At 41.9% G+C, this 19,161-nt stretch overlaps 1 protein-coding gene across 1 annotated transcript in view; it reads left to right on the forward strand.

The window, feature by feature from the left end:
• ANO4 (anoctamin 4) overlaps positions 1–19,161 on the forward strand; it is a 128,326-nt gene continuing 109,165 nt past the window's right edge. The window contains exons 1-3 of the mRNA XM_083400510.1: positions 1–434; positions 2,844–2,912; positions 4,117–4,356. Coding sequence (XP_083256636.1) covers positions 206–434; positions 2,844–2,912; positions 4,117–4,356 — 538 coding nt within the window. The 5' untranslated portion in view covers positions 1–205. The remainder of the gene's footprint in view (positions 435–2,843; positions 2,913–4,116; positions 4,357–19,161) is intronic.

The raw sequence follows: 19,161 nt of genomic DNA on the forward strand, positions 1-19,161 counted from the left end.
AACAGAGCACCTTACTGAGAGCTGTAAAAGATCTGACTCAGAGAAGCAGCAGCAGCAGCAGCAGTCAGGTGCATCACGTGAAAGGAAAGCAGGGCACACGTTACCTTGCTTGCTGAAAGAGGAAAATACCTCCAGTTGTTCCAAGCAGTTCTGAGTGAAAGAGAGAGAAGGAGAGAACTTTCAGTGGAGATGCTCTTTGTTTAATATGTGGCCCCTGTGTACTTTGCCACTTGGAGAAAGAGACTGGAACCTACCAAGGAAACTCCAACCAGGTAGATGTCCGGGGGACCAGAGGTGCTGCAGAATGGGACCTATCCAGAAGGCAGCAAAGGGGGATGACCTGCAGACATCTCAGAGAGACCTGGCCATGTTCTGTAGCCCTGGCAACAGCCCCGCCAAGAAAGTCAGCAGAATGGCTTCGCTAGCTGAATATGGTAAACAAACAAGCAAACAAATAGAAACAAACTTACTGCGTTTGAAATGTGCTCTGCTCACTTTACTAGTTGCGACTGGGAGAAGCAAATGGAGCTCTTACCTTGTTTTGCTACTGAAAATAAGTCCTGTGTGGTCGTTGTGGACATATTTCCTGAGGGAATTTTGTGCTAGATAGGTTGTATTTCATGCTTCAGTGGGAAGAAAGATCCCCACCTCTCTCCATTTGTAGGAACTCATCTTGATTGAGTGCCTTTCTGAAACCCCCTCAGCGTGAGGGTCTCTGTGAATGGATATGACAGGTAGACTCGCTTCAGTTAACTGAGGTGGGAAGAATTAATTATAGTTTTGCATCCACATGTGGGGGTTTCAGAGGGATACAGTGAGATGTTAGAATCATGGGAATTTCATAGCGACAATGAGCAGCATTCTGTGCACTTACCTAAGAGTAAGCCCCATTGAATACAGTAGTGCTTCTGAGTAAATATGTGTAGAATTGCTCTGGACATATATGTCTGGGGACTCCTTATTTTCTTTACATCTCTGGCAGCATAGTTAAAAGTTAATTTTTAAACGTGCAACGTATATCACTCATCTTTGTCATTGTATTTTGCTTTGCTGTCTACGGTTTAGGATAGGGTTACTTGCCCTATTATTTTGCATTTCTGATTGTTAATAATTTATTAGTGAATATAGTCCGAGGAACATTCATAACTGCAAGGAGATCTGCTGGGGTGCCGATTGTGTGTTGGAAAGAGAGCTTTAAATCACTCTGCAGCAAATTAAGAGATGGAGACTGCATAAAGCATGGTTTTGTTTTGTTTTTAAGAAGCTAGTCACTTCTGTAAAACCGAGAATATTTTGCTATTTAAAAAGAATAAGAAGCAACAGCATTTATAATCAGCCATGCTAGATATACTGCTAGTCAGCAACCTGAACATACAGAAGCTGTGCGTGCATAAATCAACTTGGGACAGGCAGCATTGTTTGGTTAACAAATTTAGATTATTTATTGCCCATCACAGTGACACACAGACATGGGCACAGTTTGATGGATTAAGAGTAATGTATATTGATATATTTCTTAGGCATGAGATAATAGCTGAAACCAGTCTGCACATAGGTATAATGGCTATTAATTACAGTGATGCCTTTGATTTTTTCCTTTACAATTTAAAATCTTTCCTTTTATCTAAGGGGTTTCTAAAAAAAAAACATTCTTCAGCAGTCGGAATTATTGCAGAAACTGCTGCAGCGCATCCATTGGTATGAATGGGAGCTTTCCTAGCTATATAGATAGCAGGTGATGTGCCCCCCGCCACAAAATCCGAATTGGGACCTCAGCAGGGGGCACAGAGTTACAGCTCTTAAATAAATGTGTAATTTATTCCTTCCGCGTTGTTTTATGCTGTGTTGGTGGCATTGAGGTAACCTCTCCAAGGTGCAAGCCTGTGAAGCAGTGTGTATGGAGGTCCTGGGCTGCCCGGACAACAAGATCCCCCTCACAGCCTTGCTGATGTGGGAAAGCAGAGCAATACATTTGGCAACAGCTTGGTTGCAGGAGTTGCTGGAAGGAGGTGTACAAGACGCTATCCAACTGTCCGGATTTGTATAGGGTTTATTCTTTAGCCTTTTCTTCTCTTGAAGTTGTCCCACAAGGCATAGAGTAATATACCCATTATAACCCATTACAAATACAACCAGTTGTTGCTATCCGCACACTCGCTCTCTGAAAATTCACTTATTTGCACTTAAAGTATTCTGTCCAAACCTCACTATATGCTCTGGAGGTTTGCTTATCTGAATAGCTGCCTTTCTTATTTCCTTAATTTTTTTGCTTTGCTGCTTAGCAGTAGCCATTTTGGGGCAGAAAGGGTGGGAGAGTGAGATGGGGCTGCACCTCGCCCATCGAAATCCCAATCCATGTCCGCCCCCTCATCATTTTCTTTTTTAAAAAATTCCTGCAATTATGTAAATGGTGTCACATAGTTTTTTCTCTTTCCCCACATTTAAAGTAGGTGTGCCTTGCACGGGTGAGGGGGAAACAAGCCACTGTTTTCCAAAATGATGGCTTTAATCCTGTGACCTGGAGGATGGGAAACCAAACATGGTGTCGGTTGGCAGAGACATGGTATATAAGCTAATGCAGAAAGCACGGTTCTTTCTCTTTTGATTTCAGGGGGCTTTTATGTCTTATGCTGGACTGAGGCTGGAAAATAGAAGTCGAATGTGATCTTGACAATATATGTCGAAATAATTGATATGAAAGGGATATGAAAATGTTTCCATCATTAGGGAGTTGCATGTATTCGGAATATATGTGAGGAATCACAATGGCACAGTTGCCAAAGGCTCCCTGAAGGGGTTTCTGTCTGACATTTCTAACTTTAAATTTCCTTTTTCTTTTTTAGAAAATGAAACTTCCTATGACAGCAGTAGTCTTTCTACTGGAACCAGTTGCATCAGCCAAATTACAATGGGTGAGATTTCACACCAACAGTCATACACACACATGCTTAGTTTGTTTATTTGCAGAATGCAATAGTATTTTTTTCCCTTTATAAAAGTTCTCTTTACTTCAGCTGAAAAGACGAACGTTTTGTTTTAATTTAAGTGCCTTGGTTATCCTTCTATAATGTGCAGTCATGAATTGTACCACACCTTGCTGAGGTCCATCTTGTGACAACTAAGACTTCCAGGCTGTGGATTTAGTAGCGTTCTGAAAAAAAGAAGAAAGAGCATGGCTGCTCGCTAGAAACATTTTATTAATATCCTAAAGAAGTTTTAAGTAGAACTATACATGCTTATAAAAACAACTGTTATCCAACGTTATATATAACGTTAGATAAACACTAAGTTTATATAAACTTAGTATAAACATCGAATAAATTATTGTGAATGGGCTGTCTGGTTCTCTGCCCCCCCCCCCCATGAATCTGCATGGTGTCTAGGCATATATGTAAAATGGCTCTAAACACCTTATCTGTGTTCTTAATAGTCAATGTATTCTACTTTGTTAGCAATGATATTATGAGCTACATTTTGCAAGCTAAAAGACATGAAAATAATAGACTCATTTATTACCTACCCCTCAACATCAGAAAGTTTGATCTCCTTTGTTAGATACTGTTTCAGTGCTTGATGTTGGAAGACTGGTTTCTAGTAGTTGGAACACACGTAATTTTAATAGCACATTTATCATAATTTTAAAACTGGCCAGGCATGGCCTATTCTACTGTTTTACCATCCGGAGAGGATTTGTTTAGTTCAATTCATTGTAGCAATTCCAGCTTTGCATACATTTGAATAGATGGAAACCTGAATAAAGTCTACGAGCCTGAACGCCAGGCCTTAAATGAAAAGTGCTTAACGTGTTTAGAACGTATGTGAATGTGAAACCTCCCACTGGTTGACTTTCTGCTCAAATCAAGTTGCTGGTTGTTTGTGTCACATAATCATGGTTAAGTATATGGGACTTCCATGTCTGGGAAGAGAGTGCTTCTGAAAAAGTGTGGCTAGTGCAGAAAGACAATAGGAGATGCCTGTTGCTTCCATTCCCTGCTCATGGGCCTCCCCAGAGCACTTGGCTAGCCACTGTTGGAAAGAGAAAGCTTTGGTCTGATCCTGTAAGGCTCTTCCTATATCCTTATGTTTATTAGAAATGTATTCATTGTTTACTTTCAGGATATGATGCTACTGGTCAATTTGCAGTTGGATTTTCACACTGGAAGAATCCCTCCTCTCAAGTTGGTCACCATCTCCCTCTCTGGTTTCATGAAGATGCTGGCTTGTGCCAACATTTTGAGCCACACATTGATTTATCTGCTCCTTTGTCCTGCCCAGCTTCACTGTCTATCACCCCAGTGCCTTCTTACAGCAGCAGCAGAAGCAGCAGCCAAGATACCCTTAGCCAAGACCACACAGGTAAAGGATTTTTCTTCAATAATAATTTTATTAGTTATACCCCGCTCATCTGGCTGGGCTTCCCCAGTCATTCTGGGAGGCTTACAGCATATCTAAAAACATAATAAAAACATCAAGAATTGAAAACCTCCCGATACAGGGCTGCCTACAAGGGGATACAGTGCTACCTCAGGTTAAAAACTTAATTCGTTCTGGAGGTCCGTTCTTAACCTGAAACTGTTCTTAACCTGAAGCACCACTTTAGCTAATGGGGCCTCCTGCTGCAGCCATGCCGCCGGAGCACGATTTCTGTTCTCATCCTGAAGCAAAGTTCTTAACCCGAGGTAATATTTCTGGGTTAGCGGAGTCTGTAACCTGAAGTGTATGTAACCTGAAGCGTCTGTAACCCGAGGTACCACTGTAATTGGTTGTGCCCCCCCCCCCCCCCGGGCATTTGAGATTATGCTTTGAAATGTGGAGATGGTGAGAGCAGCTTTCCTACCTTACAGCTTATATGTGTAAATATAGGTTTGTCATTTCTGAATGTGTAGTGGTAGATTCTCCTTCATAAAAGTCCTCAGGCAGATATTATTGAATTTTGTAAGTTTTGCAATGTTAACATGTAGTCACCCATATGTACACAATGGAACATAGAGGAAAGATGCAGCAAGGTCTTGTGCTGCAATGATGTCTTTCTTGTCAGTGGCATTATATATGATGGCAGAAATCTGTGTATAAGGAATGAAGTACTTGCATGAAAGTTACACTGTTTGAGGCTAGGATTCCCATTAGCTGTCAGACAGGCACAGGCTTCCAAACTGCAGGCTGCTCTTGTATTTACTGGCAATTAATAAACAACAAGGGTGAAGAGTATTACCAGGTAGCAGCTTTTCAAATACAACAAATATTTCATGTTAATGCGTAGCCGTCAGAAACATAAAAAGGCATCACTGCACAACTAAACTTCTCAATGAACGAGCTCTTTTCAACACCTGGTTTTATGTTAAGTGGCTTCTCAAACTGCTCTCGGTTTTGGCACTTGGGTACTTGCTGACCCCTTTGGGTCAGCCTCCCCGCACCCCAATTCAAACACCTTCCTGCTGTTCAGAGGCAGCAGCCAATGATGGCTGGTTCCCATTGGGAGCACAACAGTAGGTGGCGCCAGAGTCAATGAAAGGCGTGGTTAACTAATTCTAGTTTTGTTCCCACCCTTCTCCTTTCAAGTAGTACAAGGGAGAACACTGAGACTCAGGAAGAGGCTTAGTGCCATCTCCTGGGCCGGAAAGAAAAATAGGCAGGTGAAGGCTGGCTGAGCCTAAAGTTGGTGGGTCCATGTCCTGTTCACTGTAATGGATCACTTTCCAAAGTTGGCACTAGGATTGTTCAGAGAAAAGCCCATGGAGAACTCTTTCAGTATGGATCTTTTAACACTGCATTGCTCTCCTCAGCCCAGTTACAGTAGCCACAGGTCCATTTAAATTTCAATTGAACAAACGCAAAACCACACAATGCTTGGCCAAAAGTTCATTCATTAATCAGTTTGTTTCAGCACATTAGCATTACACATTTAGCAGTAAGCAGCCAAACCACATAGAACCACATAGAAAGTGAATTATATCTGTCCTGTGTAAATTGTGTGCTGCACTCTGGGTTGGGCAGGTGTGGGGCTGCTAGATTTAGTCTGTTGGCCATAGGCCTAAGGCCCCACAACCCCTAGAGGGCCCCCCAAACGAAGCTGCCACAGTGGTACAGTGGTACCTCGGGTTACAAACACTTCAGGTTACAGACTCTGCTAACCCAGAAGTAGTACCTTGGGTTAACAACTTTACCTCAGGATGAGAACAGAAATCATGTGGCAGTGGCGCAGCGGCAGCAAGAGGCCCCATTAGCTAAATGGTACCTCAGGTTAATAACGGTTTCAGGATAAAAACAGACCTCCAGAACGAATTAAGTTTGTAACCAGAGCTACCACTGTAGTCCCCATGATGTCTGTCTTGTATAGCGTTGATGTTAAACTATTCACAGTAGGTGTACTGCTGCCAGAACGAAGTTCTTGACAAGCCATACAAGCATACGTCTTTAATTCGCCAGAGCGACTGTGGGTCTCACATGGGGCCCAAAGTCACTTGGACAATGGAGGGCAGGGATGAGTGTGGTACTGGTGGTGGGATCCTGGAAGGCATGTTGTCAAGCCTCGCAGCACCACTCTGAAAGGGCTGTAGCTCGGTGGCAGAGCGCATGCTTTGTATGCAAAAGGTTCTGGATGAAACCCCTGGTGTCTCCAGGAAGGGCTGGGAAAGGGTCTCCTGCCTGAAACCATGAAGAGCTGTTGCCAGTCAGTGTAAGAAAATGAAAAGAGCCCTGCTGGATCAGGCTGAACATCTAGTCCAACGTTCTGTTCCCCTTTCTGGCCAACCAGATGCCTATGGGAAGTCCACCAGCAGGACCCAAGTGCAAGAGCATCTTCCCCATGTCTTATTCCTAGCCCACTGGTATTTTGAGACATAGTGCCACCAAACAGTGGAAGCAGAACATGGCTATCATGAATAGTGGCAACTGAACCCATGGTCTGTTTTGGTATTAGGCCACTTCCTATCAAAGGCAGATCTAGGGGGCCGTAACTGGTTCGGTTGCAACAGGTGCAAACTTCTTGAATGCCACAGCAGGTGCCACAACTATGAAGTCCAATGGAAGGCAAGAGGCTGGGTAGGGTGGTGGATTTTGGTGTCACAGAGTGTGCCACTGAAATTTGAGACGCCAAGATCCGCCACTGTTCCTATGTCCCTATGGCAGGTGGCCAGTCCTTTCACTTCAGTAGCGGAGAATCAAGATGGACCAGGCTGTGCCTGCTCTTCAGTTTTGCAGCACTGGGCAGAGCAGATCACAAGTACCCACAGTTGTTCTTGAGGTTTTTCTTTTCCTTCCTTATGATGGCTTCTCTCTGTGCTTGTCTGCCTCCCTGGCTCTCTGGCCTGGCCCCTGTCCAGGCTGGTTCTTATAGCGGGGTGGGGGGTGGGGAATCCATATGGTCAAATGTCTGTGTGCACAATGGTTAGCTGCAATTTCCTCCTGCAACACCTTTCACAAATATCTCTGAGCAATGTAGATTTAGCTGTCCTGCTTACCCCTCCCCTAATCTTTTGCACATTGATTTGCATTTTCGTGGTTCTGTGCATTAGGACCAGGACCTGGGAGACCAGGGTTCAAATCCCCACTCAGCCGCAAAACTCACTGGGTGACCTTGGGCCAGTCACTATCTCTTAGCCTAATCTTCCTTGCAGGGCCGTTGTGAGCATAAAATGGGGAGGGGGGGGAGCTCCTTGACCTCCTTGCAGAAACGGTGGGCTAGAAATGTAAGAATAAAATAAATAAGTAAGCTACATCATTCAGGTCGGGGGAGTTTCCTGCTTGCCAATGTATTTCCAGCAGAAGATACTCAAGACAATGGATGTTGTGCCCTTGACCAGTTTAGTCACAAATTATGACTTGTGTTTTTGCTCCATTAGGCGTAGGAAGGAGGCTGTCTTAACACATAGACTGTTGGAAATGTTCTATCCCCAGGGTTTCACTGACAGTCGCCTTTTTTTTGCTTAGATCCATCTTTTCAGATCCTGGGAACTTGTTATAGCCCTAGGGGTTTGGACGTTCCAGCTTCATTATGGTGTGGTTTGGCACTCCAGAAGAAAGCTGGATTTTGCAAACAGTGTTTCTATATTATATGGAATGTGCTTTGGAAAGCGAGGGACAAAGGAAACTATACTGTCATGGCCTAGCATTGTCCATGTTGCTAAGTCTATACTGACTGGCAGATATGCTCCAGGGAGGGGTCTCCCCTAAATGTCAGGGGTCGAATTTAGGACCCCTTCAAACCAGCTTCAGTCAAGTATCATCATCATGACCATTACGCTTATGCTTATTCTTCTGAACTAAATAATGACCGAGTGCTTTCAAGATTCAAGGTGGAGGATGCCGGAAAGTTGTTTAGATTTCAGTGAGAGATGTAATCGGATATGAAGGCAAGCTATAAATGAGCTTTCAACACAAGAAACTGCAGCGAAACATGATATAATGGGAGGTCCTAGCAATGAAATCGCACAGTTACCTAGATGACTGCATGCTAGCATTTTTGTCTAAAATGTTTTCATCTAATTTTAGAATTTAGATCCCATTTAATTGGTCTTCAGTAAGGGGAGGCCTTTTTCACAGGAGGAACTTAATTCCTTCTCTGTTCAGGCAAGTCAAAGCCTATTAGAAGCCAGTGGAGAGCTTATTTTGAAAGGACAAAATGGCTCTGCCCCTCCCTCCCTCCAGCTTTTTAAGCAAAAAGAAACAGCAGCTCAGGCATCATCAAATGAGCCCAACACGAGGGCTTTCTCCAATTAGAAAATAACGAGTAAAACAACTATTCTTTCAAAATCAAAAATAATGTAATACCACGAACATGATAGTGGTAGAGACTAGATTGTTAGTAAATGGCTATGTTATCTCTGGAAAAACACTGGTGTACCAATCCAACCAATCTGGTGTGGAAGTAATGAGGAGCGTATACTCCTTTTGCCAAAGCAGGTATCTAGTCAGCTACTATTTTCAGTTTTCACTCTTATCCTTAATGGAGATAAACAAAAATGTGCTCAATAGGAAGCCAATCTGCTGCTGCCTTCCAGTGAGAGAGACAAAAGACTGATGGCCAGGTAAAAAACGCAGTGATGTATTGCATAATTCCTCCCATTCTCATGTATCTGTTCATGAAAAGGGACTGCAAGATTAGAAAACTCCCTCTCCTATCAATTACAGCAGTGGTTTTGCTGGCTTATGAGGATGCCTGGGGAGGGGGGGGACACGGATTCAACACTTCATGTTTAAGAAAGGCACTCAGTTTCGGTGGACCCTTGCACCTTTGAAGGTCCAAGCTGAATTCAGCAGTTAGGTGAATGAATCTAGTTTAACTTAAAATTGCATATGTGCAGGCAGGGAAGTGAAGGAAAGAAGTTTTTCTTAAGTGGACTGGGGCAGGGAGAAGAAGGTGGTAATGGCCAAATGTTTCAGATGACAGTGATTTATTTATTTTTAGAGCACTTATGGAATCCTTTGCTGTTTGAGGTGAACATCCAAAGTGGCCAACAATAAATATAGAACTGGCATAAAACAATCAACTGCAAAGTGAGACAGCATAAAATAATAAGAATGAAAGCTGCAAAGCAAATGCATCAAGCAAACTATAGCCCACCCCTCAAAGCCCCCCGAACAAAGGAAAAGTGTTTACACAGGGATAGGAGGTCTGAAGTGAGAGTCCTAGGGGAACAATTTTAGTTTCAGATCCTGGGTGCAATGGCAAGAAAGACCTAGTCCTGAGTATCTACCCAATTAACCTTCGAAGCAGGTGATGTGGATCAAAGGTGCAGGTAAGCTTGAATCCTGAATATATCCTGAGCCCAAGATTGCTTTGAATTTTAAACAGAATACCAGCACTTGGAACTGGAGGTGGAAGTAAATAGCATTTGCTCCATGCAGTGGGTTCAGTTAGAACTCTCACCATGACATTCCATACCAGTTCAAAGCTTCTGAACATGTTTCAGGGGCAGCCCCACACAGACTTTGTACAGTAATCGAACCTTTTCAGGTGCTACAGTGTGTAGGGTGTTGAACAGAGTACAGGGGCTCTTGTTCAGAGAGTTTGTGCATTCAAGTTCCCTAGGTTGGATCGGTAGTCTAAAAAAAGGTTTTGAATGCTGGAGGAAGTATTAATTATAGTACAAGTTCATTTGTCTTACTATACATACTAGTAAATGCACTTTGTGTTCTGCAAGCATAGATAGAAGTTCCTTGCTTCAACTCTGCCAAGGTAGAGTTTGAAAATGCAAACAAAACACCCAATGTTCACCTTGACATGTTCTGTCTTGGTACATTGACTCTGTTATGAGGTCAACTTGCCCCAGGTGTAAAAATGTTCAATTTTCAGAGTTTTCTAGTAATCACCATGTCTTGAGCTACATGTGTGCCATCTTTCAGGTTTCTGGTCTGAAAGCACCTTAGCTAAGTTACAGTGTACTCTGAGTCATTCATTTTGAGTAATCCCATTTTCAGATTTTTTAATTCGTTGGGGTATTTTTGGTTTACCTATGTACTAGGTTCCAAGGGTAATTTTTTTGGGGGGGGAGTATTTATTTTAGTCATTTTATCCTGCTTTAAAAATATTTTTGCCATTCAAGAAACCTACGTATCTATTCTCCCTCTCTCTCTCTCTCTCTCTGGAACGTGTTTAAACTCTGAAAATCTTGTTTTCGTAACAGACTAAACCAGTTGTCCTTTCACCAGTGCCCTAATGAATAATTATTACTGAAGCCAATAGATTCTTATTAGCAGATATATTATATGTTAAATATAAATGGAATGCAACAAAGGATAGTTCAGAACATAAGGCACATATGAACATATCTGTAAGTTGTATATTTGTTTAGATGCTCCATGACGGTTGGTTGGATCCCTTGAAATCAATGGGCCAAGTTAGTCATGACTAACTTAAGTTGGATCCAGCGTAACATTTGTTACTGGTGATGTATATGACTGGAAATTACTGATTGCAGTATTTTATATTCATGTATGTTGTAGAGGATAGTCCTTTAATTTTTTCTCCTACCTTGGAATTAAGGTAATAATGCTATATGGGGATCTCTTAGTAACGGCTATAAATAGTACAGTGACAACGAGTCCTTTTGCTAGACAGGAAATGCAGACAGTGCATTATTATTATTATTATTATTATTAAATAGAACTCTACAGATTTGTATCTAGACCCAGATAACCTTGCCTGCTGTAGCTAACAGAAACCTGCCTTGAAGAATAAATTGATATATATTCTAAGATTATTTGTGCTGAATATTACATCTGAGGGGTGGCATCCAGGAGATCCCAAATTAAAGACAAAATGTGGATGGTTCCGAAGTCTATGCTCAGATATTCAGGCTATGGGTACCTCCAAACTGTTACTATTTCAGAGTGGGATTCAATCACATACTGACAAATTCAGGTTGATCAACCTGCTTCCCCAAAAGACTGGATTGGTTGAGAGCTGTTTGAAGACCCCTTTCCCCTCACAGAGCTATAATTTCCAGAGTTCCTTGGGAATAGGGACTGGTGGTTAAACCAGTGTAGCTCTGTGAGAGGAACAGGAGTCTCCAAACAACTCTCAACCAACTCAGTTGGGTGGTTAACAAACTACACTTCCCATAATTCTTTGGGGAAGCCATGGCTGTTTGAAGTGGTATGATACAGCTTTAAGTGTATAGTGCAGGCGGAGCCAGAAATAATTCAGAATGAATTCTCAATTAAATAGCTGACATTATCTAACACCCCTGAAAACAAATCAGAATAACTGAGCAATAAACAGGTCATCAGGAAGTGATTTAATGGGCACAATTAGAATGTGTGAAACAGTGTCCCTCTTTTTTCACCTGGATGCCATTTGATTTTACTTACATGAGAGAGGAAAAGATGTGCTCTATATGGTTTGTGGGCTCTGCTGTGCTCATGTCCAGTTTGCAGGCTTCCCACAGGCATCTGGTTGACCACGGTGAAAACAGGATGGGCCATTAGCCTGATTCAGCAGGCTGGTGATAGGTTCTTATGCTCTTAGTTGCTTCATTCATATCTTGCTTTTCTTCCATCTGGTAAGGTGGCATACATGGAGTTCTAAGACAGTCTGCCATCTTGGCATTGATCAGACTCACACCCTGCCACCAGCAAGATGGCTGCATATGTCTCCTCAGAGCATGCTCTGGAACCCTATAAGGAGTCAATTATTGTTGATGCAGAGAACTGTATCGCCTTACAGAGCATCTCCATTGTAAAGGCTCTCATTCGTCACTCTGGAGCTGACAGAATTGTCTGCATAGTGAAAAGGCTGACATTCCCTTTTAATTAATATTTTATGCAGCCCATAATGTTTTCAAAGGAAACAGGATCTATTTTATGAAACATTTTACTGGAAACGCTGACGCTCCAAGCTCTGTCAGGACTTTTATATTTGCATTAGTTGTTGTATTGAAACAGAAACAGCTTTCATTTGCAGTTGTTCAGCCTTGGCTCACTGAGTATTTTGGCATATGCTCCCTCTACTTATAAAACATTCTGCTTTCACTTGATTCTAAGATTCAATAATGTGAATCAGAAAAAGGGAAGAGGAAACATTAATGGGTTGTTTGATTCCCCGCCCTCCAGTGAATTCTCCTTTTAATAGTAGGGTCTAGATCATAAGATCTAGGCAGTGAGATATTTTATTTTCTTGGGCTCCATGATCACTGCAGATGGTGACAGCAGTCACAAAATTAAAAGACACCTGCTTCTTGGGAGAAAAGCAATGACAAACCTAGACAGCATCTTGAAAAGCAGAGACGTCACCTTGCCGACAAAGGTCCGTATAGTCAAAGCTATGGTTTTCCCAGTAGTGATGTATGGAAGTCAGAGCTGGATCATAAAGAAGGCTGATTGCCAAAGAATTGATGCTTTTGAATTATGGTTCTGGAGGAGACTCTTGAGAGTCCCATGAACTGCAAGAAGACCAAACCTATCCATTCTGAAGGAAATCAGCCCTGAGTGCTCACTGGAAGGACAGATCCTGAAGCTTAGGCTCCAATACTTTGGCCACCTCATGAGAAGAGAAGACTCCCTAGGAAAGACCCTGATGTTGGAGAAAGACTGAGGGCACAAGGAGAAGGGGACGACAGAGGACGAGATGGTTGGATAGTGTTCTTGAAGCTACCAGCATGAGTTTGACCAAACTGCGGGAGGCAATGGAAGACAGGAGTGCCTGGCATGCTCTGGTCCATGGGGTCACAAAGAGTCGGACACGACTAAACGACTAAACAACAACAGATCCTAAGAGCCTCATTAATAGTGCCCGGTTTTGGGCAGTTACCTCTCCCCACTCAGCCTCCTATACTACAGCCCATCCTGTTTAGGAGGGTCTCCTGACACTCAGGAGAGTATTTGGGGTGCTGCAGAACAAGATGAGTTGGGAAAGTCCCCTTTAGCCAGCCCCCCTTCCATGGACCCTTCTTAGTATCAAAAAGATTGCATTCTTATGTGTTTGGGGAGGTCAGTCTGAATGATGCCCCAAGTCCCTTCTAGTATCCTGTATCCAGTGAGGGTTAGAGTCTAGTAGGGGAAGTTGATGAACCAATCTTTGTAAGACAATGACCGTGTGTGGCCATGTAAGTGCTCTCCTCAACTAGGTTGCAACTTCCAAGTGATGGAAAACAACAGGCCAAAGTGTGGCTAGGTGTTAGTGTGAGAGAGCTGGAAGAGGCAGGCTGGAAGCAGGGGACAGAAACATGTCTAGCTCAATGCTGGATCCAAAGCTGTGAGAAGCAAGCTATTTTTTTGAGGGAGGGAGGTTAATGCTGGAAGTCCCTCCATCCTATGCCCAGGTTGTAAATATGTGTAAATACAAGCCTATATCCTAAAGACACCACAGTCCCCAATGACCTTCATTCCAAGTAAACCAAACCCTGGAAAAGTGCTTGGGACCCCTGGAATCTCTTGCTGCTTGGAGATTGGGGAGACATGTCACAAGTATCTAAGACATAAGTCTTAGATACTTATCTCTGCTCTTAACTATTTTGTACTCCCTTTCACTGGGGTATGCCTGCCTGCACCTGTTTGTTTTTATGCAAATGATCATTAAACAGCACACCTAAAACTAGTGCAGTCTGTACCTTATTTCAGTTTGTATCACCGATGTTCATTTTCAAGCAAACACAGTTTTCTTGTCAAAATCTAAATCGGTGTTCTCCCAGTTCAGAGTGGTAAAAGTGGAAGTGTGGCTCAGCAGTGTATTCTTCAGTACTTTTTGTAACATGGAAGTGCTTCTTGGTGAAAGTAGGCATAATTAATGACTGTTAATTAAGAGAGAAACCTACATGCGACATGGCAGGTTTTTGAATGCATCTCCTGATGTACGCTTTTTTAAAAAGAGCTTAAAAAGAGCCAACAGAGCAATGGAGTAGGGGGGCAGCAGGGCTTGGAAGGTGGGTGCTTAATGAGGGTCCCAAACTGAAGCCCTGTCTCCAAAGCCACTGTTAGCTTCACTCTGGAAATGCTACTAGCAGTTTTAGTAAAGGTAAAGGGACCCCTGACCATTAGGTCCAGTCGTGGCCAACTCTGGGGTTGTGGTGCTCTTCTCGATTTATTTGCCTAGGGAGCCGGCGTACAGCTTCTGGATCATGTGGCCAACATGACTAAGCCGCTTCTGGCGAACCAGAGCAGCGCACGGAAACACCATTTACCTTCCCGCCGGAGTGGTACCTATTTATCTACTTGCACTTTGACGTGCTTTCGAACTGCTAGGTTGGCAGGAGCAGCGACTGAGCAACAGAAGCTTACCCCGTGGCGGGGATTCGAACCACCGACCTTCTGATCGGCAAGTCCTAGGCTCTGTGGTTTAACCCACAGTGCCACTAGTAGGAGGGTACAATTTTGATTCTGAAAACAACACAGGAAATGGTTAAATATCTCCTCCAGCTATACTGCTTCCCTGAGCAAGTTCTCTCTCTCTCATCTTAAAGCTTTAAAAACACATCAGGAGGTATCAGTCATGTAGTTTGACATGAAATCAAGGATAGGGAAACTGTGACTGAAATGTCGCTGGACTACAATGTCCAGCATCTCTGACCGCTAGCCATTGTTAGTTAAAATGGATGCTTCATAAGGCTGAACTCACTTTGAACCCAGTTTTATCTGAATGCTGTAGATTCACCAAAGTGGTCAGAATACTCTGAGCCGACTAGCATGTCTGGTCGGTTTGTGGCTTTCAGGTCTCTTTCAGACCTCAGTTCCATGATCAAGGCCCATCCAAAGGACGAGAAAAATACAAACATATTTGTACACATACAACCTACCTTTTGAATTTTTCAGACTGTTTCACAAAGGTTGTTTATGGCATTTTGTGATGAGTATTATACAGTAAGCAGTTGGCAGCCATCTTTATGGCTAGTGTTATAACATCAGTTATTGCAGCAACAGTAATATTACTGAGCAAGTATATGACACATACCTCCTCTTTTCTGGTATGGCAGGCCTAGAATGGTTATGACTAGTAACACTATTAGACTACTGAAAAGCTGCATGCCAGCATCTCTTTCAGTGAAAAAAATACTGGGGTGATCAGCATCATTCCAAGCAGCTTGCTACAGGCAAGCTTTCAAGCAGAGTGAACCAAAGAGCCTTAAATGGCCTGTGGATTAGAAGGTGCTGTCAAGAGTAATAGATCAATAGACAATTTCGAAGAATGAATAGAATCCTGTACAAAATTAGGTGCATACAAAGCTGGTCTGCACACAGGACTTTATGAGACACGTTATCTCAGGGTTGTGGGTTTGAGCCCCACATTGGGCAAAAGATTCCTGCATTGTAGGGGGCTGGACTAAAGGACCCTTGTGGTCCCTTCAGTTCCATGATTCTGAGTTCTAGATGTAGGGCTGTTTTCTATGCTTCGTTGAGAAGTCTAGTACAGTATGCTACATGGCTGCAATGCTTCTGGGATCTGGCATGGAAATTTTCTGTGCAATGGAATTCCCTGTAGGGATTTCCTTTAAAAATACATGCTACGAATTATGCCCTGAACCACACATCAGTCTGGGAGGGGTAGGTCAGGTTGGTTGGTTCATAGCGTATTGGCAAAGATCAAATGCCTCAAGGCATCCCTAAAACTATAGTGGTGACTTATTTATTTATTTATTTATTTCATTTATGAAATATTTCCCATGAAACATCCTGAAGCAATCAACAGTCGGAATATCTATGAAATTATAAAACAACTTTAATCCAGAAATTTAGAAACATGAGTCCATCTAGGAACTGTTCTGTATCTGAATAGCTCTTCAAGCTGTTTATAAAATTTGTGGTCTTTTTTCTGAAAAAGCTGCCATTATTATTATTATTAACCTTAATTCAAGTTGACTTCTCGCTGATTTACCCTGGGTTTCACATGCCATTTTTGGAAAGGAAAACCCAAGTTGGATTATTAAGATAGCCACCCGGTCGCCATGCTGTGTCCTCAATCCCTGGTAATTGAATAATCTTGTATCTGAAGCAGATAGTCAACTGTATACGTAATTAGACTTTTCTCCCCTGAAAATGATGGGATGGTGGTGTTTCTGATTACTTGTTTCATGAGTTACACTATTTTATCAGAATAATGAACAGATGAAATATAGCTAAATTATGTCTGCAGCTGTCCTATAATCCAATAAACTAAAAACCATATTCTTTCTCCTCCTCCTCCTCCTGATAAATTTTATCTGTCAGTGTTTATTTAGATATCAGCAATATATTTTAATAATCCTATGTACCTTCTTCATCACATTGTTATTGTTATATGTTCCAGGCTGGGTTGGTTTTGCTTTCATTGCTTTGGGGTTTTTTTTTGTTTTTGTTTTTTTGCCTCTGATAGTAGGGCTTGACTTGCAATAGCAAGGGAAGTTGGAGAACAGAAGAACTGCAAGATAAGAAGCTGAACCTTCAAGGCCAGCTGCCTTAATTGGCTCTACAAACAAGCTGCATGTCTTTTGTAATCTGCTCACTGAGTAATTTTCTGACTTTGCTAAATATAGATATGTGACACTGTTTCCCTCCAAACAACAAAAATATTGACAATGTATTATATTTCGTTCTTCTCTCTGAATGAGCATGTATACCTATAGCTTAGGTGTTGTGCATACAACTTAACAGTACTGTGGCACATTGAAGTCTATCAAATTTACATAGAGCTCTAAAGTGCAGACCTGTCCCTAGAAACATGGCACCAAAGGAAGTCTGGATGTCATTCTTACAATAGACCCACCGAAATCAATGGAATTTAAGTCTGACTTATATCTCTCTGAGTCCAGTGAATTAACTCCAAGCATAACTAAGTCTGGATCTGATCCAATCAGACTTGTATTGTTTGGGAATAGATGCAAATTCCTGACGAATTCTAGTAGCAAAGTTCTAGTACCAATAAAAGAAAGAGCCAATTTAAGTTTCTGAGAGGGCACAAAATACCATAATATTCTGTCTATTTAGCTGATACGGACAGCAGCTATTAATAAGATGTTGGGTGTGAAGCTTTCACATGGCTTAGCACCATGTTTAAAGTCTTTGCAATCTGTATGGTCTTCCTAACCTCTACACATGCCAGCAATCTATGGCCTGGATGGATGCCATGCTATATGCAAACTCTGTGTGTATACATGGTGGTTTTAAATGTTATAGTGAATTACGGAGAAAACTGCATCCACAGGGACTCTGATGTTTCAGGAATAATATTTAATAGATGTCTTAAGAGGAGATGATTAAAATAATGATTGCTTTTCTATCATGCCTTTCTTCCAACAGAAACTCAGGGTGTCCCCAGAAATCACACAAATGCCACCATTGTATTAAAACAATAGTTAAAATAGTAACTTAAATCTGTATCAAAACTCAAAAGCACTGAAGCAGCAGACACAGCAGAGTTTCTGGCATAGCAGCATACAAGTTAGTACTTCAACTAGGCTAAATTAAGTTGTTATATTAGCTAGGAAGCTGAAACCACATAAAAGTATAACCTCGCAGAGCTATTCTCACAAGTGGCTTTACCTTTTAATAGAGGCCAGCAGGGATTTTGCTGGGTGTTTAAAAGTCTCAGGGCATAGGCCCATGATACGAATTAGCATAAAATTTGCAATTTATATGTAGAGATGCAAATACAAGCCTCTGAGCAAATTAAGTTGGTGGGTGGCTGAGGTCTCATTGGTGCTGTACTTTGAAGTATGCAAAGCCACCCTTTAATATTTAAAAAATAATAAAGGAAAGTGATAGAAGACCAGGTGCTCATTGCAAAAGACCCAGGGCCGCCCCCTAACAATGTTCCTTGAAGACCAGCTCTTCAGCACAGGGCAGTTGAGCTGATTTCTAACAGCAGCTTGAAATATGTGTATTTCTTTGCGGAATGCAAACTGAATTAGATTTTTCTCTGTGTGATTCACGTAAACCTTTTCTCACCCCCCCCATCCTCACATTTGTTCATAAAGAGTGTCAATATATATTCTGATCATCTGACAATGATTTTGGGTTTTCTTACTGAAATATATATTTGGTAAATTGTGAAGCACTGATTGCAAATTCATTATTCATCATGTAAGTCTTTGAGGTTGATGAACCACCATTTTAGGAATTGCACCTGCAGCAATAAGCTTCATGTGACAAATGGAATCTATTTTAGTTTTAGCCTTGGCTATTTATGCCGGCATTTCTTTTAAAGGCTTTGATTTAGATATGTATATAGCATAGCAGCTATGACAATGATGTGAAGATGTTGTAAAAGATTGTAAAAGACGTTGTGGAGTTTGAGACTATCATCTAGAGAAGCATGATTCTAATCACAATAGCAGATTCAAAGTATAAGGCAAGAAATGCCATGGGATTAAAAAAACCCCCAAAACCTGCCTATGTAGTGTCCCATCGCACCCATGGTCTGGAAAGAGAATCTTTGTGTTTTTCTTGGAGGGCCAGCCCTACTGTTAGCAGAGTGGGATAGCTGTTTCAGGCAGCTGGTTTTGCATGCCATGAAAGGACAGCACATAGTTTCCTTTTAAAGTTGTTATTATAATGTTTTTTTACTGCCCCCATGTTCTCATTCTAATTCACACAGTTCATAGCAGAAAACCAAAAATAAAACAATTTTTCTCTAAGTGGATTAAAATGAGAGAATGTGTGAATACATTTATTTGCGTTAATGTTGAGGGACACAGTTTATTCTGAGGCCAGATTTGGGTGTGGTTGACGGCAGAACTTTGTATGTCCATTGCA

The sequence above is a fragment of the Podarcis tiliguerta genome (genome assembly GCF_965153285.1).
Source record: "Podarcis tiliguerta genome assembly, chromosome: 10".
NCBI classification, from domain to species: domain Eukaryota; kingdom Metazoa; phylum Chordata; class Lepidosauria; order Squamata; family Lacertidae; genus Podarcis; species Podarcis tiliguerta.